Source organism: Wolffia australiana, chromosome 2 (assembly GCF_029677425.1).
Source record: "Wolffia australiana isolate 7733 chromosome 2, ASM2967742v1".
Lineage (NCBI taxonomy): Eukaryota > Viridiplantae > Streptophyta > Magnoliopsida > Alismatales > Araceae > Wolffia > Wolffia australiana.
In genome coordinates this window covers 18,981,253-19,006,962 of record NC_135836.1, presented here as the reverse complement: position 1 = coordinate 19,006,962, position 25,710 = coordinate 18,981,253, and the positions used below count along the sequence as shown (strand labels likewise).

Genomic DNA, 25,710 nt, shown 5'->3' with positions numbered 1-25,710 from the left:
CAATCAGAGTAGCAATTCAAATTTTGTTTTTGATAATTCAATCAGACGCGCAATTCTAAATTAGTTTTCAGAATTTCAATCGAACATAATTTAAATTTCATTTTTGATAATGCTCTCATAAGCGCAATTTTACATTAGTTTTCGAAGATCCGATCGGACACTCAATATACATTTCCTTTTTAAGAATTCAATCAGAAGCACAATTCAAATTTATTTTTTGAAATTTCGATTGGACAGAATTTAAATTTCACTTTTGAAAATGTTCTCAGAAGCGCAATTTCAAGTTACTCTTCTAAGATCTGATCGGACACACAATTCAAATTTTTCTTTTAAGATTTCGATAAGAAGCGCAATTCAAGTTTTCTTTTTGAATGTGATCTGGGTGACAATTGAAATTTGTTTCTGATTATTTGATCAGAGGCGCAATTCTAATTTAGTTTCCAAAATTTCAATCGGACATACTTTAAATTATTTTTTTGAAAATGCACTCAGAAGCGCAATTTTAAGTTAGTTTTGAATATGTGATCGGACACACAATTCAAATTTCCCTTTTAAGAATTCGGTCAGAAGCGCAATTCAAATTTAGTTTTTGAAATTGCGAGCATTTCATTGATACTTAAGAATTCCTTTTAAGAATTTTGAAATTTCTCTCCACCCCAAGCGAGCAGTGCAAGCGGGCCACACTAGTTATGACAAAGAAACTACAACTATGTTATCGTAATGTTACGACTAATACCTAGTGAAATATAATTCACACTATCTCAACCTTAAAAATCCACCACCTGGGGGCTCTCTCAGATACGTCACAGCAGTTGAATCCTCTTTGTTTTCTCCCACTGTTCGGAGGTTAGACTAACACAATAGTTGAAGCAATGGCAAAAGCATGATGGCCTGACTTCTTTGTGAGTAGAGAAACCTCCACGGTATCATCGTAGCATATGATTCATAGTTGTTAGTTGACATTAGGTTTGTTGGGTGAATGACGGTGACATTTTTGGATGGACGGAACCAGATTGAAAGGACTTCCATTCAGTTATCCATCCGCGACATTTCATTTCATATGTTTCTTCGTCCATCCATGTTTTGTCATCATCAGAACCCCATCATTAGTCCCGTTTCGTCATTCGTCCATCACAAAAAATGGAACTGAAGACGGACAGATGGATGACAAAAAGAATTTTATTTAGCTAAGCACACATAACATATGTGCCTCAAATTGAAGCATTTTTCAAAAATCAAAACATCCACCCTCTACTGCCACCCCTTGCAGCACGCTTCCCAATGTTGCAATCCCTTGCCTCACGATGCCTGGCGCTTGTCCCCCACTGCATGCTGCATGTCGCTTGCTCCAAGTCGCCTACCGCTCGCCGCCCTCGCCCCATGCAACACCATAGCCATTCCACTTTGATGCCACCGGGGCAGTGCCCGTCATCCTCCGCATCATTGTATGATTTGCTCTCCTTTATTCGTGACCTCTTGCTTCCTTCTTTCTTTCTTCTATATCTTATCACACTCTCCCCCCAATATCTCCTTACTTCCTCATTCTCTTCTTTTCCCCTCTCTCTCTCATTCTCTTCTTTCATCCTCTCTCTCTCTCATTCTCTTTGTTTCGATTTTGTTCTCTTTTTAATATACAACGTGATCTGTTCCCAATGAAATTGAGGAAAAAATAAATTCAAGAACAGAAGAAGGAAGATGTGCTCTTATATAGTTGTTGAAAAAGAAATAAACTAATCTTCAATAGGTTTTTTCTGATCCTAAAATTTCCGTTATGACATTTCCCATTTATGAGTATTCTTTGTCAAATATTTATTAAAATGCATAATAACTCTTTCCTTTCCTGATAACAACATTTTTTTCTTATCCATATTGCATGTTGTCTTTAAGATTGTACTTATGTATAAGCTCATGTCTCTGTTATTCAAGGTGAGTTTTCCAATAAGCCCAATATTTGAGTATTTTAAGGAGAGTTTATTTTTCTCTCTGGTGGTCTCGTACTCTTTTGGGTAAGGGGCATTTTATAAGAGTAAATTGGATTCCAATCTTAGTTTTTTCTCTGATATATAATATTTCTCTCTCTCTCTCTTTGTGGTTTCTTGATGATGGTCTTCCTTGAGCTGGGCGAGAAGGCCTTGTTGGAATACTAGGGTACGTACAAGGCTGCTTGTCAAGCTTCCTCTATGCATGATTCCCTTCTTCCTTATGGATTCCTCTCCCTCCACTCTTCTTCATCACAGTTTGTTGAACTATTTTGGACCCCATTTAGGAGTTACTTTATCTCTCTATCTCTCAGTTTTTCTTCACCTCTTTCTATCTCTTAGTTTTTCTTTGCCTCTCACTATGGCAGGCTCAATGTGTGTAAGCTTTCTCAGAGGTGTGATGATTGACTTTGGAAGAGGCTCTCTCTGCATCCCACATACACATTGAAAGAGCATTGACTAGAAAACTCTCTCTGAAACTCCCTAACTCTCTTCTTTTTTCTCATGTTCAAGAACTTTTAGTATTTGTATGACCTCTCTCCTGTTCCGACTCTCTTCCCTCGCTCACTATAGATATATCTTCACTTCTCTCCCACTCTTGGATAGCTTTAAGTATTTGTATGACCTTTCTCTCACTAATTGTTTGGTTCTAGTACCTCGATTGAGTGATAGAAAACATTTTTTATGCAACAAAATCATTGATTGATTCCAAATCAAACTCTAAAACATAATATATCACATGTACGTTGTGGGGAACTTGTCCCACCTCGACTTAGTCCCTTTGAGATTGTTATGAATCTATTCACATACCCGACCTCAAGAAGTATCTACGTGATCAAGTTGTTATTGGATCTCCACTTATTCTTTAACTCTTTTTGAAAAACCTTATAGACCTACTTGCCGTGAAGACTCTATTCTTGAATGATTGGATAAAAGCTCAAAAAGAATATAGGGGGCCGCCTAGCTCTGACTGGTCTAGGTGCCTAAAATGGGTGCCCCTTTCCCTATTAAAATTATATTTAAGAATTTTTATAAAAAATACCAAGTAAAATATATTCATTAATTCCGCTGTGATTTTATGAGCATGACCCTTTAGGTCCACATATCATCATGGTTAATAACTTTAGTATCCCAATAAAAATTACTATCACAACTTATTAATTTAGTATATCAACATATACATTAACTAATTAACTAATGATCGATTAAACCCAACCGATAGATTAAGTTTCTAGTCTGTGGGGTGCCAAGCTATACCTCATGCTTTATAAGACATCGAGTATTATTCAAACTCTCTCGTGGAACCATTTGATGGAAACATATGTGGCCGTCAAACCAATCACACATTCCACATTTTGTTCCATCTTCATTAAAAGAACATGTTCATTATAATGCACGTCTGATGCTTACAATGAAGTCCATGAATACATGATCAGACTTAGCGAATTATGATGAGATCGTAATACAGAGATCACTAGTCATTATGCATGTGTTCTATGTCGAGTTCTATAGGCCTTGACATAGATGAACAAAACAAAACGATGCGCAACGGAAGACTTTTGCGAATCGAACAACATCGACAAAAATATTAAACGAAGTACATTTACACGAATCTCATTCGTGATTTCTTTGATCTCCGAGCAAGATGAGTCGAGCTGCTCAAGTGTGCAGCGACTAGACGTATCCACGTGGTCCTCGGCACGTCGAATCTCCTCCTTCTCGTTGACGAGCCCAGTTCTTTCTCCATCGACGTCTTTACGTCATCCCGATCACATAAAGGATGGAGAGGGGGTGTGGGGAGAGTAGAGAAGAAGGGAAAAGGCCCCTGAACAATTCTGGCCTTGGTGAATTTCGTTCAGGGCCTTCCCCTATTTATACTAAGTGGGTATTTTTCATAAAGCCCTAAAAACTTAAATATATCTTCGGACATCCAAAAGACCATTTGCGTGTGACCCTCTAGGCCCATGTATCAGTCTAGTTAACGAATCCAACGGCCTAATAACCTTTATTGGCCTTCCAAATTAATTAACTATATCATCATATAGATTAATTAATGTCGGGTCGATTTAACCCAATCGATAGGTAAAGTCTCCGACACGTGGGGTGCCAAGCTACACCTCGTGTCTTAGAAGATACAAAGGAGTGTGTATCGACTCACTCATGGAATCTGCTCATGATCGATTACCGTGTATGTATAGTCCCTCATCCACGTGATGCTCCTCAGATGACTTAGGATATGGTCAACTGTCAAACCCTAATCAATCATTCGAGTTAGTACTAATGCATTCGGAAATCATCGGAGAACTCTTCTTCGATATTTCACTACCTTGGCCAATGACTTCGTTGCATCGTCTTCCTTGAGCTGTCACCTCTTATACCGAGGGTGGACGATCCCATCTTGACCACTCAGTCGCCTTCGTGTACTTCTTGATGCACTCCAACTTAGACCGTTTAGAATCGCATGATTAGAGACTCGTTGGCCATAGCCAAAGTACAACCATCCGTCCACAAGACGTCTTTGGTGTCTCAGGTCTAAGAACCACTTAAAAAACTGGGACGTGAATCAATTTGATTTATAGTTTGGTATAATACCATTCATGGATTCGTACGGATCAATTCAGTGAACTCTTTCCACTAAAGAGCACCCATTATCTATCCTTAGTGTCTCCATACTAATGGCTACGGGACCGACCATATTCATCGTATGAGTGAGGCTAGATAGTGTTATTTTATCCAGACACTTCAATGTCCTTCTCGCGTATCCTTCGAATAGGAATGTTTAGAACACATGCTTAAAGACTAGTGATCTCCGTATTACGATCTCATCATAATTCACCAAGTCAGATCATGTATTCATGAACTTCATCATACGCATCACATATGTACTATAATGAAAATGTTCTATTAATGAACATGGAACAAGATGTGGAATGTGTGATTAGCTTGCCAGCCACATAGATTTCCATCATTCTAAATATTCATATTCGAAGGATACTCAAGAAGGACATTGAAGTATATTGATAGAATAAAACTTTCTAGCCTCACTCATATGATGAATATGGTCGGTCCCGTAGCCATTAGTGTGGAGACACTAAGGATAGATAATGAGTGCTCTTTAGTGGAAAGAGTTCACTGAATTTATCCGTACGAATACATGAATGGTATTATACCAAACTATTAATCAAGTTAATTCACGTCCCAGTTTTGTAAGTGGTTCTTAGACCTGAGACACCAAAGAAGTCTTGCAGATGGATGATTGTACTTTGACTATGGCCAACGAGTCTCTAATCATGGGATTGTAAATGGTCTTAGTTAGGGTACATCAAGAAGTTTATGAAGATGATTGAGTGTTCAAGATGGGATTGACCACCCTCGGTGATAGCTCAAGGAAGACAATGCAATGATGTCCTTGGTAAGGATAGTGAAATATTAGAGAAGACATCTACGATGATTTCTGAATGCATCAGTACTAACTCGGATGATCGATTAGGGTTTGATAGTTGACCATACCCTAAGTACTCCTATGAGCATCAAGTGGATGAGGGATTGTCCATACACGGTAACCGATGACAAACATGTTCCATGAGTGAGTTGGTACACATTCCTTTGTATCTTCTAGAGACGAGGTGTAGCTTGGCCCCACATGTTGGAGACTCAACCTATCAATTAGGTTAAATTGATTTGATGTTAATTAATCTATATGTTGATATAGTTAATTAATTTGGAAAGCTAATAAAGTTTATTTGACCGCTTGATTCATTAACTAGACTGATACATGGGCCTAGAGGGTCACACGCAAATTGTCTTTTAGACGTCGGAAGATATGCTTAATTTTTGGGATTTTTCTATGAAAAATACCTACTTAGTGTAAATAGGGAAAGGACCTGAACAAAATTCACCTAGGCCGAAATTGTTCAGGGGCTTTCCCCTTCTTCTCTCTTCTTCCCACACCTCCCCTCCACTCTCGATGCGATCTTGATGATGTAACGATGGCGACGAAGATTGAATGGGGCTCGTGAATGAGAAGGAGGAGATTTGACGTGTTGAGGATCACGTGGATACGTTTAGAGGTTGTACACTTGAGCAGCTCAACTCGTCTTGCTCCGGGATCCAAGAAATCACAGATGTGATCCATGCAAAGGTACTCTGTTTCAATGATTTTATCGATGCCGTCGTGATTTTGTTTACGTGTCTTCCACTGCATGGAATCCTTATCTTCATCTAGATCTAGGCCACTATAACCCAACACCTTTGCCATCATTTGCTATTGTACATTTATAATCCTTCATCGATGTGAGGCTCCAGAATGACTTAGGTATGGTTGGTTGTCGAACCCCAATCTGTCATTCATTCAGTATAAATGCAAAACGGGGATCATTAGAAAATGACTTCTCTGATATCCTCACTACCCTAGACAGGGATTTAGCAACATAATCTTCCTAAAGTCAATCTCCTCTTATACCAAGGATGGATGATCCCGTCTTGACCACTCAATCATCTCTATAGGCTTCTTGCCATATCGGAGCTATGACTTGTTTGAGTCCCATGGTTAGAGAGCAGTAAGTTGTAGTCAAAATATAGTTTTTCATCCACGAGATCTCCTTGGTGTCTCAAGTCAATAGATCAATTATACAACCATGACATGAATCAACCTGATTGACATTTAGTTATATTACCATTCATTGATTCATTCAGATCACTTCAATGAACTCTTTCTCCAAAAGAGCACACACTATATGTCCTTAGTGTCACCACTATAACAACCACAATATCAACCATTCTTATCATATAAGTATGACAATATAGTGTTATTCTACGCAAATAATTCGATGTTTATCTCAACTATCCATTGAATTGGAATATTAACAATATATGTTTAAAGAATACCAAGCATTATATTATGATCTCATCACAATTTACTAGGTCATTGCACATATTCATGGACTTCATTATAAACGTCACATTGGAATAATAATGAACTAATATTTCATTAGCTTAAATAAAAACATGGTGGGGTGATTTGGGCTTGACGGTTGCATAATATCTATCAATTATAGCTTATTTTAATCTCATGACCTATCTATCTCTCTATTGTTCTCTTCCTCTATAATGTGGGTAGCTTAATCTCTCTCCCTCTCAATCTATATTTGGAACTTTTTTATATGTCATGGTATCTCTCTATCGCACCACAAGTTCCTGTAATCATGATTTTTTTTAAGAGATGGCATAAATCTTTTTGAAAAAAGCTTATTCAGGGTGAGAGTTTCTAAGAAGCTTAATACTCAAATATTGGAATGTTGGAATACTTTCCAGTCAAGGCAACTATTTTTTTATACCGTCTTAAGAACACAATAAGATGCATGAGGTCCTTTTCTCATGAGGTCAACTTTATGGACTTTCCTCCTCATGGCCTCGCAATACCTGATTGACACATTCTTTACCATTTTTTCAGAGAAACTAGTTAGATAGGAAATTAATAAATTAAAATAATTATTATTGTTACATTGATGCAATAAAATCATTGATGAATTAATTTCATAGATGCCTTAATTTTGATTGATGCATCAATAAGAAAATCACTAATGCAATAATTTCTGCTATCTCACAAATATTTTTATAGAGGTTGAATAGTTATGATATTACTTTTAATTCTAATGGTAAATTACTTTTTGTGTCAGCGCTTTATCTCCCTAATTGCATATCTTCTACGTTTATTAAAAAAATGTTTTTTAATCATATCTGAGACAAAAATATTGGTACACAAAATTAAGCCTCTTAAAATATCCATAATATTAATTTTCTAATGTTTTCCAATCTGCTATATTTTATTCTTTTATTAAACAAACTTATGTGTGTCTTAATTAAGGGAGCTAATAAAATTATGGGTTCCAGTGGGGACAATGTGCTGGCCTCTGCGATGACTTTGAGCAACATCAACAAGCAATAGAGGAAGTAGATGATTGTATGACTTGTCTCGAAGGGCTAAGCCAAAGTCTAAGGAGACCACCTAGAGAAAAATCTTTGAGTGCTTCATGCTAGTGGACAACTCACGATACATATATTTGAAGTATGTCATGGCATAAACTCCGCTAACAAATTGTATTGGGAATGAAGTAAATACGATAGTAAATGTTTGTTTGCAACATCTATTGACAATTCATCATAAGCTACACTATGAACTCAATGCCAAAGTAAGTTTGCAATGATCTATTGCAAAACTATTTTCCGAAATGTCACTGACAAAGCAGTACTACGCTACCATCACTCTAGAAGGGGAGCCGCATGAGATTATATGACTTATCGTCTATAATGCATTGACATAGTCATTTGTTGTCTTCGAGGGAATTTGATGGGCATGGTGATTTAGAGCATAGATCAACATAAAATACAAAGATAATGGTAATTAAAGAAACAGGCAAGAGAATGTACGCTCAACTAAATGTGTCGTTCATGAATATGTTCAATAATGTGCAATTGTGTCCCCCATGGTAGATGCTTGGACTACAAAGATAATTTAGGCCCTTTTAGGCGTAGCCGCCCATTGGATAGACGCGGAATGGAAGTGCCTGATGGAAATTGTGTGGTCATCAAGCCAAATCACACCACCATGTTGTATTTAAATTCCTTTAATAAAATATTATGTTCATAATTATTCTATTGTGATGTTTATAATGAAGCCCATGAATACATGAAATGACCTACTGAATAATAATAAGATCGTAATATAGTGATCACAACTCTTTAAACATATATTATAAATATTCATATTCAGTGGATAGCCGATTTGTACATCGAGTTATTTAGATAGAATATTACTAATTGATCCTACTTATACGATAAATATAGTTGATGATGTGACTATTAGTGTGATGACACTAAGGGCAGATAACGCCTACTCTTTGGAGAAAGAGTTCACAGAATTGATCCGAAGAACCCCTTAATGATATTATACCAAAGCATCAACCAGGTTGATTCATGTCATAGTTGTATAAGTGATCCATTGACCTGAGATACCAAGACATATCGAGAATGGGTGACTACATTTTGACTACGACTTACGAGCCTCTAATCATGGTATTCAAACAAGTCATAGTTCAGATGTAGTTAGAAGCTCATGGAGACAATGACTCAATCCTTAAAAATGTCGTGAGCCAAAATACAACGGACACGCCCTCCCAATAAGCACGCAGGCCTCTGAGCAGGGAATGCCGCTTAGTTAGGGGCCTAACACCTTCGCACGTTAACAAAAAAAAGCTATAATGTTTCAATCTAATACGTTAGTTAATGTATATATTATGAATATGTTTGTTTCTCTAACGAACTTATCTCGCCGATTTAGAAAAAATACTTTCCAAAATGGGTATTACAGAGGGTTGTGTAATAATCCTTCGCGCGCAGGAGTTTATTTCGTCCGTTGGCGACGACCATCGCTGGTAGGGTTTAGGGTTTTTCTGTCCGATTGTATACGAAGAAAATTTCCTTCATAATCGCCCGGTAGTGGTTGTCAAGCTTAAGGGCTGCCCCTCTTCTTCGAGATTCCAGGTTAATTATCGGAGAAGAATGGTGGCCATGGAGCAGAGCTCTGTCGTCCCCGATGACCGTTTGCGCCACAAGAAATGCGAGATCGAGCCCGAGTTTCAGACATTAAAGGACCTGTTTAAGCCGCATGTCGAGTCCTTCGACTACTTCCTGGATGCAGGGCTTGAGATTGCCCTCATGAATATCAAACCAGTGGAGATTAGTGACTCCGCTCGAACTACGCTGAGAAATATCCTTTCTTTCATCCCCTAATGTCATCTTCTTGTTTGAAATCTCTTGTTTTCTCCTTTACTCGATTATACTTTGGCTTGGGAAGCCCGATTTGCAGGCACCCGAGAGACAGGGCGGCCGCAAGGCTCTGCGGGAACCGCTCTATCCGAACGAGGCGAGCCGTTTGAGAGTTTTCTATCGCCTTAGAATTTTTTTTGCTGTATTTTTGGCCTGAATTATGATTTTTCGTTTGTTTCGGTTAACAGTGCAGGCAATCAGGGGGATCATATCGGGGGAAGTTCACCTCAGAGATTTGTTTTCAGTATAACGAGGGGGTCGTCATTAGAGAGACCATAAGTTTTGGCTACCTTCCCATTATGCTAATGGTGAGTTCGGATGTCAGATGTTTATGTGAAGCCCATCTTTTTCTTGGGTTGGAAATGAAGCAGCTTCTGCATGTGTTTCTGTATATATCTCAACGACTTCCGATCTCGTTTCATGCAGTCAAAACTTTGTCATTTGAGAGGTGCTAACCCGAAAAAGCTAGTTTCTCACAAAGAGGAGGCTTCAGAAATGGGTGGGTAAGTAATTATCCAGTGAAACCTGACCTGATTTTCTCCCATTATCCCTCAAATCATGTTTTAATGTTCAGAATTATTTACCGACGATCGAAATACATCTGTGAACTGTAAGGTTAATCCGAATCGGCCTCTGCTTCTTTTATACGTTGATAGAATATGACATCTGACATATTTCTCTTACAAGATATGTCTTTTAACTTATTTCAATGACGTGTTTCCTCTTCATAAGTCTTGTTCTACTCGTGTCACTGATTCTAATTTTTAAGATGATCTTACTCTCCCAGTTTGATTATAGTTTTCTGATTCTATATTGACTAACATTTGACACACTGAACAATTGAGTAAGCAGAGTTGTTCATTTCACGTGAGATGAGAACGATTTGGTGGGCTTTGGAATCTGTGCTTCCTGGTTTGCACAATTGTAGTGACAAGTGGACCAACGGGGGTTACCATTTCTACGGTGTTGTTTATTCATGCTTTTGTCTTTCCTTATCATTTTTCTCATTCTTGCTTTTCAGCTACTTCATTTGTAATGGGCTGGAAAGGCTTTGTCGGCTTCTCATTTTACCGAAACGCAACCATGTGAGATTAACCTTTCTGTAGCAGAAATGTCATTGATTGATTTAGCTTTCATTTGAGCATGTTGAACCAATATATCATTGCTCTAATTCCCGTTATTTTTATTTATTTATTGCACCTTTGAATTTTTTTTAGCTTTCTTTGATGGTTCACATTTTTCAGCCCATGGCTTTAATTCGAAAATCATTTTGTACTCGCGGGGATGGGTATACCGATAAAGCTGTCGTTATCAGGTGATGTCACTTCTTTACATGTTTTTTCACCCGCGTAAAATATTTATTTTTGTGATCTAATAATGACTTTATTTTTTTACTCTCGGAATCTTCATTGTCAGTTCTTTTGACGTAACCTTTTTGAATTAGATGCGTGAGAGAAGACCAATCATCTGTAAGTGTCAAGTTATACTACCTTCAGAACGGGAGTGCAAGGCTTGGGTTTTGGTAAGGATGTCGGTTATCTTATTTTTAGTCATCTTATTGTTAAGGGTGTAAGTTTGAGAATTACCACATATTTTTCATTCTTTTCAGGATTCAAGGAAGAGAATACCTTCTTCCTGTTGGCATTGTATTAAAGGTGAGTCTCGTGCCATCTCTTTCTATCATTTCTAATGTAAATATTCCGGGAGCTCAATTCCTCACGAAGCTCATGTGAAGGATCACTTTTTATAGATATATTAGGCTGGTATTACAAGGTTAAAAGTTAAGTCCGCTTGGGAGAAGTTTATACATGATTTTAATGAAATAAAGTAGACTGGGAGTCGTATTTTTATCTGAAAATTAGGTCCTGAAATCCTTCTCAAGCCATTGTGTGTCGTTTGTCTCCAGAAATAATATTTTGTTGCACATGATATTTCATTTATTACTACAGTAGTGCTCAATTCCCGGCATACTTATTTCATCAACGAATCAAACTGTCGACCACTGCGTTGTTCGTACACTGTCTTTTTGGGTTGTTTGAAGTAAACATAACCGTAGTAGTGTTGACTTTCATGTGGCGGAAGGTAGGAAATTAATGCATAAGGAAATTTGCCTTGCATCTGTCATATATTCATTTTTGAAACACAAAAGTAGATCTGGTGGAGTAATTTTCTCTTCCTTGGACTTTTATGTTTGAAAGTCAGTATCTTTAGTCTCTCTTTTTTTCTTTCTTTTTCATTCCCGCGTGGGACACTAGCTATAGTGGGGCCAACAAACTTATACGGTACAATATTATTGTTTTGTCCTACTGAATTAGTGCACACTTTTTAATCATTTGTACGTAAATGTATGCCTGGATTCTTTCAAAAAAATGTATGCCCAGATATAGATTATCAATTTTCTCAAAAAAATTTTATTCTCTCCTGAATTTACTGATAAACTATTCTTTGAGAGACGCATTTCAATTGTATGGTTCTATTTATTCTATGATAGGCCCTTGTAGACTCAACCGACAGAGAAATATACGTAAGTTTGACATCATGCTACAAGGAGAACTCCCAGAAAAAGAGGGGAGCAGTTAGTACGCAGCTCGTCGGGGAAAGGACGAAGATAATACTTGACGAAATGAAGGGCTTGTCTCTTTTTACCCGGTCACAGTGCCTTCATCATCTCGGTATGTTATTTTAACCTGCCGTATGGTATTACAATACCGCATCATGGTGTTTTTTTCTTAAAAAAATCATGATGTTTTTCATTTTTACACCTAACAGGATTCATTTCTAATGAATTTAATTTTTTATGACTTTTCCAGGAAACACTTTCCGACCTCTCATGCGTGAATTGGAATCTGAAAGTTGTGCCGTTGTAAGCCAATAAATTGTCTCCCATCTCTGTACACGGCGATTTGCTGGACAAAAATAGTTTCTCCTGCTTATGTTGTGTTCTCTGGAAGAATCCTTTTTGAGTATCCTTACTGTTACTGTAGGCTGGTGATGCTGTGCTCCGAGACTACATCTTTGTCCATCTTTCAAGTAATCATGATAAATTCAATCTCCTCATGTTAGTCACTGCCCCTTATCCCCAATTTTATTTCTGCGCCTTGATTTCATTTGGCTGAAGAACTATTATTGCCCTTCTAACTAATTGTCCTCTTGCAGTTTTATGCTACAGAAACTTTTTGCAATGGTCGATGGCAAAGCTGCGCCTGAAAATCCAGACGCATTGGCCAATCAAGAGGTCCTACAACCTGGACACTTGATTACGATCTGTCTTAAGGTAATAAATGGTGTTCTATCATAAAAAGTATTTGAATCTGTTGAACACCGAAGCATAAACCCTGTGTCTGTTCCCATTTCTCTTCAGTTAAAATGACATACCTGATTCTAAGCGGTTTTTTATTTCTATTCTTGCTGGTATACTAATGTAGCTCAGTCGGTTGACTGGTATGTAAGCCAGTTGTCTTCCCTGTTAATTTTTATTCTCACACCCTAGCCTCTCTGTTCGTGGCTGGAAGAAACACTGTGTGAGCAGTGTTTTATAGAGTCAACTAACCTGGGGTCAACTTGTTGTGGTCAACCAATATACTACTCTCTGGTTCTTTCTTCGTATATTTTATGGTGTTGTCAGGTTATCATACTTGGGAAATAAAAGTGGCACGTCATAAAGAATATGCTGAGAGTGATGATAAGGCAATGCGTGTCCGGAGAAACCATGAAAGTGGAATTGGCGCAGGAGTAAAAGCAGTCATAGAAGTTGAAAATAGTGACTACTTTAATGTCGGGTCTTCCTGAGGAAATTCTTATACCTTCATGGCTCTGTATGCGAGATGAAATTGGTAGAGTTTATCCAAATGATATGAAGTAACAAATTTTAAAAGTCTGGCATAAAAGTTCTCGATTACTCTCTTCTTTCCTCATCATTATCCGTTCGAATTGGAGCTGTGGATCAGATTATTTTGACTAAGTCTATGGAGCGTTAACAGAATGACAACAAACATTTTTCTGATGTTGACATCATTCTATTTTACTAACGATGGATTTGAAAACTGAATAAGATTGAAACTGAGATCTTAGGCTTATTGTTAGTCTGTATTACTTTTATTGTAAGTGGGCCACGGGTTTTAAGTGGCCCTCTGTTTCTATTTTCAAAATTTCTAATTAGATCTGCCAAGGCCCGCTTTAACTAGATGGGTCCAGGTCCACTCTGTGTAAGCCAGTATATGCGCTTTAACTGGTGAAGGCAATACGAAAATAGACTTTTTGATGGTTCTTTTGGGGTTGTGTCAAACCGTAAACAGGTGGGTTAGCTGGTGAACAAAGGGAGGAGGAAGCTGAAAAGGGCAGCAGTTATCGTGCTCCTTCCTCCTGCCCCCCACTCTATTTTGAGCTCTTCTTTTTCTTTTTTGTGTCAAGTTTCCTGCTCCGGCAGGAGCGGGAAGAGAAACAAGAATATGGCAAATAAGTCCTCAACTTCTCATTAACATGATGTGCTGTAAATATACAGATACACAGGTAAGACCGTATGAAAATATAGACTTTAAGACAAGCAATGTTCTTCTAGTAAGATCGGTTTACCCCATAATTAGGGCAACAGTCCGATGTCGTGTTGAGTAATGTGTAGCATGTTACAGTGACGTGCTACTTTTAACATAGTTTAGGTTCTTATTTTGGTCTGGATGCTTTTTACATTAGATTTGCATTTGATTTTCTAATGATAATTTCGCCAATGACAGGAAAAAATCCAAGAAGCTTTGAGCAAATCTAAACGTCTGATTCAAGAAGAGATTGCGAAGCCAAATACGAAATTTGACTTTTTGAACTGTAAGCAACTCTACTCATGACATCAGGTCATGTTTACTTCAACCATCTTCCCCGTGTCCGACTTTGATACATTTTCTTCCTTTTGATTTGAGTAACTTTCTCTTAGCAACAGTATTTAGAATATATTTTCTTTTACATATAACATTTTTGGTAAGATGAAAACATTTTGTGACAACGAAGGGTGTCCTGGGTCTATCAATTTGAGTTCACGTATGATAACAGTAACGATCCATTGAAATAATTCTTCCAAAAAAACAATCCATTGATACGAGAGTAAATATTGTATACATGATAAAATATTGTATACAATTGATAAAAAAAATTGCAGCAGGTGCAAGGGTCTTTGCTCTACCTTTCACAGTTTTTTACCTCCTCTATGTGCACTTTCTGTTCTTCCTTCTTCGCACTCTAGTCTCCTTCCATCCGATCCAGTATCTTGTCTTTTTATGTAATGTAATTTATACTTTTAAAAATTTGTTTGAATCCCTTGAAACAATTCGTAATATACTCATTCTCTTCTCCGCATATTTATCTCTTTGATGTAGTTTGTCATGCGATTCTGTTTTTAAATTTGTGCAGTAGCCCAAGTGAAAAAGATGGTGGACAGAGGTGCTGCAAGTGTTGCGAGATCTATTGAATCAATGCTGACGACAGGAAAGCTGGCTTCGTCGTCAGGGTTGGACTTACCTCAGGTATTATTTCTTCTGCTCTTTACTCCAATGCTTTCTTTCATAAAAGAAGTGATAATAATTTCGAGGGCTGTGTTGCTTCACCAGAATGAAATTTTTGCGAAAATATTTTAGGGTAGAGAGAAAGTTTATTTAGCTTTACTTTGGCGGTGTTTTAATCTAGGTATAGACTGGCACTGTTATCTAAATCATCTGTAACTATATGCTCAATAACCTCAGCTTTATTTGCCCTTTTGGTGCGTCCTGTGACAGAGAGATGGCATGACTATTGTGGCAGAGCGACTCAACTTCCTCCGTTATATATCTCATTTTCGATCAGTCCATAGAGGAGCCGCATTTGCCCGGATGCGCACCACAACTGTGCGGAAGTTGCTTCCTGAGTATGTTTATTTATTTATTTATTTTTAAGCTCACGAAGAATATTGTCTCTCAGTCTGTTCACCTGTTCGCCTTTTAGGTCTTGGGGCTTTCTATGCCCTGTTCACACTCCTGATGGAGAACCTTGTGGTCTTTTGAACCACATGACGTCCACATGCAGTAAGTATTTATTCATGATTTGTTATTTGATATAATGCTTTTTAGTTTTTCTTTGGTCGTTGGTGAGGATTTTGATAAGAATCTTAGAGTTCTTATATGGGAAATAGAGATAGAGAGGGAGTCCGGCAGTATGATGGTGGTCACCAGGAACACAGAGGCAGGGGAAGGGGGCTGGAAAGATCATCGGCAGAGGAAGGAGAGATGCTGATGGAATGAACATTGTGCGGGAGAGAGTCTCGGGAACCAACAAATACTTCTATTACTTGTTGGATTCACTTCAAATAGGGCTGCGCTATTCGAAGGGAAATGCAGGCAGAGGGGTAAATTACTAAAATTGCCCCTATTGGACTGAAATGAAGAAAAGAGTCCCAAGACCTAGATACGGGGAACATATGAGATTTCTTTCCTCTGTGACCTGGTCAGCTGTCAGTTTGTGCAACTTTTTCTATATAGTACTGATCTTGGTCTAACATTTTCTCTTCGTCATCAATGCTGGCTGAATTTTAGGGATCACCTCCAATTATGATTCACAAGGGGCTATCAAAGACTTTGTAAAGATACGAATGTCTATTACTAAAGCTTTAGTCGGTGTTGGCATGACCCCATCACTCCCCCGACTGGAGCGGGCCGGTCCTCCCGATGTACTATCTGTTCTTCTCGATGGGTGTGTTGTGGGATCTATTTCTTCAAGCAAAGTCGAGAAGGCCGTTGAATGTATTCGGCTGTTAAAGCTCTCTACGTTTTCTGGGGTGCGTTTGAGATTATTATATAGATTAGAGTTTATAATGCGGACTCTATGAATATATGATTTTACTAATTTTGATTGTAGATTCCTGATGATCTCGAGGTGGGATACGTACCTTTGAGCTTGAGTGGGGCGTATCCCGGTCTGTACTTATTCACTTCTCCATCTAGGTTTATTCGGCCTGTAAGGAATCTTTCCCATGACTCTGGGGGGGATGCGGCTTTTGAGCTTATTGGTCCCTTTGAACAGGTGATTTCCTTTTTATGGACTCTTGTCAAATTGGTATGAATTTATGAGAATAAATATAAATAATTGACTTTCTTTGGCTTTACATGTAGACATTTATGGAGATTAAATGCGCAGATGGTGGAGATGGTGGGAGGAGCGAGTCATTTCCTGCTACTCATGAGGAGATACATCCGACAGGATTTCTTAGTGTTGTTGCCAATCTGACGCCATGGTCCGACCATAATCAGAGCCCCCGTAATATGTACCAATGCCAGGTTCGTCTAAAATTTTAATCTCATCAGATTTTTGGTCAAGTTGTTCCAATCTTGTCGTTCTTGTATATTCTTGTTGCGATCCTTACGTAAACCAGCGATCAAAACAATAATGTTGTCTAAGAAACTTCAAGAATATATCGATAGCAATATTTCCGTCCAAGAATTCATTACAAAACAAGGACCAGGGAAGAGTACATAGAAATGAGAAAGCCAGATGATAGCACAGGCCGAAATTGCCACTGAATCTACTCCTCTCCAGAGGCACCGGATTGGGAGGATCTCCTTGCTCCATCCAGAAGCTGACGCTCCTACATTGGAATTCAAGAAAATGATTCCTAGTCTATTCTTTCCCGCCTTTTACAAATCTCAACTCACTCGTGCCTGGGTGGTCACTCATGTTGAATGGTGTCTCCTTTTCCTTTCATGCTAGGTTCTGGGTAGAACCTTAGCTAAACTCTTGTTTTATTTTCTTTCCACGAATTTGTATCTCCATTATTTCTGACTTCTGGTGGTTATTTATTTATCTCTCTTGACTACCGAGAAATTCTGTTTCAGAGTATACTTTTTCTTGTGAATAAATATTTCTATTTGTTTCTAATGACCATGCAATGTTGGGCAGATGGCGAAGCAGACAATGGGCTTTTCATCCCAGACTGTGAATCATCGTGCTGACAACAAGCTCTACCATCTTCAAGTAAATCTTCTTCCGTTCCCGAATGTTTGAGTGTCATGTTATATGAGTTTATTTATCATAATCCGGTCAAGAGGACAATTCCAACCGGGCTTAATGAACTAATGGAGGTGGATAATGCATTTTTTGGTTAGCCCCCACGCTGTTTATAGAGATTTAAATGGAATGCATACTTTCTTGCAGCATCTCATTATTGCGTTCCTTGAATCTGCCCAACGAATCAAGAATAAATCATGAACCGTATACTCATTGAGCTTTGTGACGATTTGCATAATTTCCCTTGATTTTGGGAAATTAAAATATAAATATCTTAATAAAAGTTAAAATGTCGATACGACTATTTCCCATTTAAAGATTCCCATCTCCAGAGACCTATTTTCATTTGTTATTCCGTATTTTCCTCATTTTCTGTTCGTCACGAAATTTTTCCGTAAGTAATTCGTGTCGATTGTCATTGATGTAGACCCCTCAATCTCCTATTGTGCGGACCACGGCATATAGCAAATACTTCATAGACGAATATCCATTGGGAACAAATGCAATAGTCGCTGTATTGGCATACTCAGGGTATGCCTCTTCTTCCTTTTTATTCAATTGTATTCCATGTTCAATGAAAATTAATTTCTTCAAAAAAAATGTACAATGCTAATGTGGTTTGGATACACTATTTAATTGAGAAACGCACTGGATTTGCGTTTGTAGGTATGATATGGAAGATGCGATGATCTTGAACAAGTCATCCGTTGAACGAGGGCTCTGCCGTGGGCATATATATCAGGTATATTTATTGAGAATCTGCGTGTACAGCCGATTTCATGTCGATTCTGACATAATTAACGTCTCCTTTTTCCTTTATATTTTTATGCGCAGACTGAAACAGTTGACTTGACCAAGAAAACTGATAAATCAACTAAGGTGCTAGAGATATTTGCCAGAAGCAATCATCCAGAACACAGGGCAGAGCTCGATGCAGATGGCCTTCCCTATGTGGGCCAGGTTGGACGCTGCCCATTGGCACTGTGATAAATCATATTCGTCATCAGGCCGTTCAAAGTTCCTAATGTTTTGTTTCATCCATGTAGATTATAAATCCAGGCAACGCATTATATAGTTCCTGCAGTACGTTGACCAACATCCCTTCATCAACGAATTTGAAGGGCTCAGAGCCTGCTTTTGTTGACTATGTCTCTCTTGATGGTTCAACTAAGAACCATTTACAAAAGGTGATTATCTTTCTCTCTTACATTGCCAGATCAAGATCAAAGAAATATAAAGCCAGTTTTTTTGTCTTTCTAGTGTTCTGAAATGTGTTCTTGCAATGATTAATCTCTGCTTGATCAGGTTAATATACGACTCCGTCGCACCAGAAATCCAGTGATTGGCGACAAGTTCAGCAGTAGGCATGGACAGAAGGGAGTCTGCTCCCAGTTATGGCCGGACATCGACATGCCATTCTCCGCGGCTACTGGGATGCGCCCTGATCTAATCATCAATCCCCACGCTTTTCCCTCTCGGATGACCATCGGCATGCTTCTGGAATCGATCGCAGCGAAGGTATCAATCACCATCAAAACCTTGCTGCATCAACAAGGTTCTGCATTTGTGTCCGCAGATGGTGACGAATTCGTCATCCAAAAACCTCTCATCACTGTCGTCATGATTCATAGCTTTCGTGATGGTGGCAGTTTTGTCATCATCTCTTGTCATCTGAGCAAGGTTATCAAAAGGTTGACGACGAGACAAAATTGTCATTGTCATCCTGGCGAGGACAGGAGGCGACAATGGGGACAATTGTGTGACCGTCAATCTGGGGAGTAGAGTTTGGACAGGACAAATGCACTGTGCAACCCTTCCTGACCAAGATAAAATTTAGTCATCGTCATTGTCATTCCAGGGAGTAGAGTTTGGACAGGACGTACGCATTGTGTGTCCTGTCCTGCCCCAGACACAATTTAATCATCGTCATCGTAATAATAGGGAGTAGAGTTTGAATGCGTACCAGGCCCTTCAGGATGTATCCTGCATCCCACCCACCCTCATCCCGGGGGACCCCGGTTCATGCCTTGGGTCCGGTCCCACAGCCCTGGATGCTGGTTTGGGAGCCGAAACTTTTCTGAAAAAGACGAATAATGGAGACGATGACAACTCGTCATCGTCCTCTCGTCCTTATCTTCTGTAACTGTGACCACTTCTGTTTCTTCAAAAAAAAAACTGTGACCACTTCTGAGCTCGTTCCTCCACTATTTTTTGCAGGGGGGAAGTGCCCACGGGAAGTTTGTGGACGCAACTCCCTTTTCCAAGTGCAAAGATTGCAATGGTGAATCAGAATCTCTCCATGATTATCTCGGTCGTATGCTGACCTCCAAAGGCTTCAACTACCATGGAGTAGAGGTCATGCACAGCGGCGTCTTTGGAGCAGAGCTCCCCTGCCAGATCTTCATTGGCCCAGTGTACTACCAGCGGCTCAGACACATGGTCTCCGACAAGTTTCAGGTCCAATTCTGTTCTCAAAAAAACAAACCCATTCGTCATTCGTCCTGACCGCAGAACCGGAAAATCCAAGGACCCTGCGGGTTCTGTTCCGTCATCAAATCCATTCCCATTGTAAGGATCTGGAACGGATGCCGTATATTTCATCCTTTCCATCCATGAAAGTCATCAGTCATCTGTCCTGACAGGGCGAAAGCCTGCGGTCCTGTTCTGTACTGTTCTATTGCATTATTGTGCGCCTTTGTTTACACAGTTTAAGACCATCTTCCGTCCCTTCCGTCATCAGTCTGCTCAGTCTCCCTGGCAGGCCTTCCCATTGCGTCCACCCTCTTCCACTCTGTCTTCCGTCCTTGACGAATAAGTCTGTCATCTGAAGAAGTTGATCAAGATCTGGGTCTGTGGGCAGATGACAAAGGGAATAAGTCTGTCATCTGTCCTGATCCAGAGGGAAATCAGAAGAAACCCTTACCCATACCCATTCTGTCCTCATCCATTTTTGTTCAGCCAATTTGGACACTGTGATGAAACGGCAGGCGCCTGTAACTTCAGATTACTGAATTGAAGACCCATTCAGTGGTTAAATCCATGAGAAATTCATAGGGATTTTGTCGTCCTGTCAGGTGCGATCGACGGGAGCGGTGGACCAGGTCACCCGTCAACCAGTCGGTGGGCGGAAGAGGGGTGGAGGGATCCGGTTTGGGGAGATGGAACGTGACTCGCTGCTGGCGCACGGTACTGCGTACTTGCTGCACGATCGTCTTCACAGCTGCTCAGACTACCACATAGCAGATGTTTGCCGGCTCTGCGGCAGCGTCCTCACGGCAACAACAATCCAACGGCACAAGCGCGCTGCACCAGAGATCGGCGGCCTCCCGCCTGCTCGAGCTCCCAAGAATTTTGCGTGCCAGTCCTGCAAAACAAGCGCTGGCATGGAGACAGTCGCCATGCCTTACGTCTTCCGGTATTTGGCCGCTGAGCTTGCAGCCATGAACATCAGAGTCTCCCTCAATTTGAAAGAGTGAAGACCATGACTGTTCTTGTGCTCCCGCCAAGATTTTGTCTTTTGACTTGATCAGATATTAATTTAATTAATTCAAATAATTATTTTGTTTTTTAAATTTGGCCTTGGGGGGTTACTATATTTTGGAATCTGCAGGTGTCAACTAAGTCCTAGTAATGGCAGTTGTGTAATCCGAACAAAACAGAACAGTAGAGAACAGAACAATATACTTGTGATATCCTATTATCGGATAACTCAAATCCGATATTCAGATGAAATCGAGATTGTGAAACCCTAGAAGGGTTGAGGGAGAGGAGAAGATCCTAGATTGAAGGAGGAAGAAGATAATGACTTTAGGACCCAAAGGGGTACATAGAGGGTATTTATACCCTAGGAGAGTAAGTAGGAGAGAGAGTACATAATAGGGAAGAAGTCCACACTAACACCCCCATGGCGAAGTATGGATGTCGTCCATGCCGAGCTTGGACACCGCACGTTGAAGCAGGGGCGGGACAGTCCTTTGGTGAGGACATCCGCGCTTGATCCGGAGGCAACAAAGTCAAGGTCGAAGATGCCTTCGTCCATCCGCTCCTTGAAGAAGTAGCGGTTGCGCTCCATGTGCTTGATCTTTCCTGCTGGCCAGGGTTCTGGGCCAACGCAATCGCCGACTTGTTGTCGCGGTAGAAATGGATCGGGCCGAGTACTCCACCCGAAGGTCATGGAGAATGCCGTAGATCCATTGGCCTCGAGGCCCCATCGGCGAGTGCCGGTGCTCGGCTTCAGCAACGAGCGGGACACCTTGTCCTGCTTGCTGCTCTTCCACGTGACAAGACTGCCAAACAGAAAAATGCAGTACCCAGTCGTGGAGCGATAATCCACAATCGAACCGGCGAAATCAGCGTCGGTGTACACCTTCACTGTCCGATCCGTACTCGTGGGAAGAGCAATCCCTTCCGGGGCAACCTTTAAGATGCGCAAGTACCCGATATGCTGCTGGCGATGGATCTCCGCGGTGAGTGCATAAACTGGCTGAGAAGATTGTGGCGGCTGATATCCGGTCTGGTGCGTCAAATAGAGGAGTTTCCCCACCAGCTGCTGATATCTGGAAGGAATTCACCACAGCGAAGTCGTCCCTGCACCCAACTTCACGTTTGGGTCAATGGGAGTACTGGCGCACACTCCGTCATGCCCGCAAGGGCCAGCAAGTCAACGGCGTGCATCTGCTGAGACACAAAGATGCCCCGGGAGCGTATGCCACCTCAAGGCCGAGGAAGTAGCGGAGAGGCCCAAGGGCCTTAACCTCGAACTCCTTGGCGAGCAATACCAAGGCGAGTCGCCTCTGCAGAATCGGAGCCGGTGATAAGAATATCGTCAACATATACAGCCAGGCTGGAGACGCCGGCGGGAGAATGGCGGAAGAACAGCGACGCATCGCCGTTGCCCTGGGTGTAGCCCTCGGTCTTCATCCCGGCAGAGAACCGTCCGAACCACATCCGCGGAGACTGCTTGAGTCCATAAAGAGACTTCCGCGATCGTGACGGTGCCAGGAGGGCCGAGGCATACCGGAGGTGGCTGCATGTAAACTTCTTCCGTCAAGTCGCCATGGAGAAAAGCGTTCTTCACGTCGAACTGCCGGATACCCGGTGGAAGTGAGCCGCCACTGCCCAGATAAGACGGACGGTGTCCATCTTCGCCACGGGTGAGAATGTCTCGAAGTAGTCCACGCCGTAGGACTGAGTGAACCCTCGGGCCACGAGACGCGACTTGTAGCGCTCGAGGGTGCCATCAGCATGATGTTTCTTGGTGTGAATCCACTTGCAACCCACCGCCCGCTTGCCAGGAGGAGTGGGACAACATCCCAAGTGTGGTTCTTGAGCAGGGACTGCATCTCTCGCCCATCGCCGCTTTCCAATGAGGAGAAGCGATAGCATCGGCTAGGCGGCGTGGAATGGGGTCGACTTCGATGCGAGTGAGAAACAGCCGGTAGGAAGTACTCAGCCGGTCGAAGGAGATATAGTGGGACAGGGGATAGCGCGAGTGCGGGTGCACTCGCGTACCCCCTTCCGAAGGCGATAGGCCATCCCAACTGATCGTCATCATCGGGAGGAGACAGGAAGGATCGTCCGATGGTAGAGCGAAGCAGTGGAGACGGAGACTCCTCGGGAATGGAGAAGAATCCGCGGGAGGGAGAGAGGGCGACTCCCAAGAGGTGTGGATGACGACACACCGGGGAGAGGGGAGCGGGGGAGGGAGGTGTCGGCGGTAGTGGCGGAACCGCTAACGGGGTAGGCGAGGTGGCAAGGATGCCGGGAGGGTAAGGGGAAGTGGAGGAGTGCTCCGACCCCGTGGGAGAAGAAGCCACTGGAATGGAAGGCCGATCAAGTGGGGAGAAACAATGGAGGAGGGCAAGGGAGCAGTGGGCCCGCAATAGGAAACGGCTCTAAGTGGGGAGTCGCAAGAGCCTCATCCAACGAGGCGGGATGAGGGTCACGAAATAGGACTCATGTTCGGCAAAGGTGGCGTTTGCCGAGATGAAATACCTCCGAGAAGGTGGGTGATAACACCGGTAGCCTTTTTGAAGGGAGGCATAACCCACAAACACGCACCGGAGGGCACGAGCGTCGAGCTTCGTGCGGGAAGGAGACGTGTCATGCACATAGGCAGTGCAGCCGAAGACGCGAGGGAGCAGGCCGGTCCGAAGAGGCACGCCGGGGAAGGCCTCAATCATCCGACCAAGGGGACTGTGGAACCCCAAGATATCGGCGGGAATGCGGGTGACGAGTTGCGTGCTCGTGAACACCGCATCACCCCAGTACGACCAGGGTACCTGGTAGTTCAGCAAGAGTGTCCGGGCCGTGGAGGTGACGTAGCCAATGCGACGCTCAGCCATGCCGTTCTGCTCCGGGGTCGCCACACACGAGGATTCATGAAGAATACCCCGTTCGGCAAAGTAGGAGGCAAGATCGGCATTGACGAAATCGCGGGCGTTGTCGGACCGGAATCGCTGAATGCCGCGGCCGAACTGAGTCTGGACGACGGCACAGAAGTGACGGACGGAGGCAGGAACCTCAGATTTCGCCGCCAGCAGGTAGGTCCACGTGTAGCGGGTCGCCTCATCGACGAGAATCAAAAAATAGCGATGGCCCTTTAGGCTCGCCTGTGGGGCCGGTCCCCAAACATCACTATGAACGCGGAAAAACGGCGTCGAGCTGTGGGACATGACGGAGAAGCGTGGATCGTCGATGCTTGGCCAATCGGACAAGCCGCAAACAACGGTCTGTAGGTCTAGTCCAGTACACGCGGAAATAAGCGCTTCAAAGTGGAAAGCGGAGGATGACCAGCGCTGATGAGCCAACTGGAGCCGTGCACGGCGCTGCTCGTCAACCGGACGGAGGCTACGAGGTACCAAGAAGCACTGCGAGCGGCCCCCATCGTCCAACAGCAGCAGCCCATTCTCGCGTCTAATGGCTGTAGTCCGCCCCCCCTTGTCAGAAAGGAACATGCCGTCAGGTTGGAGGTGAAACGAACAAAAAACTGAATCAACCAGACGCTGCGGTGACATGAGGACGGCTCGCAGGTCGGGGACGTGAAGGACGTTGCGGACAACACCGAGGCCGTCAACATAGACTGCCCCGATACCAGCCACGCGGAGACGTCCACCACCGGCCGTGAGAACCGTACGACTCCCACTATGCCTCTCGTAGGATACAAACCGGTCGTTGAACGGGGTCATGTGATCGGTAGCCCCCGAATCAAGCACCCAGGTTGTATCCGAGACCAGAGGTGAGTGGAGAGCCGTATGACCACAGTACCACTGATCAGACACCGGAGAGGAGTACGCACCGAAACCGCCAAAATGGGCGGAAGACTGGGACTGCATGGCGGCCAGCTGCTCGCGGAGAAGGGCCACATCAGCCTGAAGCTGATCCATGGGTGACGTGGAGGACGGAGTGGCTGCGACCATGGCCTTCGGGTCGGCTGCCTTCTTCTTCTCGTTATCTAACTTGCGGCGCGGCAGAACGACTGCGGTGGCGGGCTTGTTGCGAGTTGCATACCATCTGCGGAGGCCGGCGGATCGGAAGTAGAGGCGGAAGAGGAAGTGGAGGAGGAAGTCGATGGCCGAGTGAGAAGAGCCGTCCGAGTCGGGAGAGGGCTCGGCGGAAGCCTGCTGCAGCTGGAAGTGACTTTCCTCCTCCTGGAGTTCCTTGACGAGATCATCGATTGGCGGAGTCGCCGGCGTCGATGGAGCGCGACGGCGAATGTCATCGTATTCTTTGTTGAGGCCGTTTAGGAATCCCGGGAGCGGATGCGGAGTGTATTCTGATAGGACACGGCCGGGTCATCCGTTGGCGGTAGTAGTCAACTTCCTCCCACAGCTTCTTGTGGGCCAAGGCATAGTCCGAAATGGACAATTGGCCTTGACGGAGGTTT

The 25,710-nt window shown here is 42.4% G+C and overlaps 1 protein-coding gene across 1 annotated transcript; it reads left to right on the top strand.

Annotated features, from left to right (window-relative positions):
- Positions 1–9,362: 9,362 nt before the first annotated feature.
- Positions 9,363–21,397, top strand: NRPA2 (nuclear RNA polymerase A2). The gene is made up of 28 exons (XM_078571282.1): positions 9,363–9,412; positions 9,522–9,747; positions 9,821–9,903; positions 9,995–10,114; positions 10,233–10,309; positions 10,828–10,891; positions 11,051–11,121; positions 11,251–11,328; positions 11,416–11,461; positions 12,298–12,478; positions 12,617–12,669; positions 12,791–12,864; positions 12,963–13,080; positions 14,537–14,624; positions 15,204–15,316; positions 15,566–15,693; positions 15,771–15,850; positions 16,358–16,599; positions 16,680–16,844; positions 16,934–17,098; positions 17,718–17,792; positions 18,253–18,356; positions 18,492–18,567; positions 18,660–18,785; positions 18,872–19,012; positions 19,131–19,343; positions 20,043–20,282; positions 20,900–21,397. The coding sequence occupies exons 2-28, from the start codon at positions 9,540–9,542 to the stop codon at positions 21,299–21,301; spliced, it is 3,531 nt and encodes a 1,176-aa protein (XP_078427408.1). The 5' UTR covers positions 9,363–9,412; positions 9,522–9,539; the 3' UTR covers positions 21,302–21,397.
- The last annotated feature ends 4,313 nt before the right edge of the window (positions 21,398–25,710 follow it).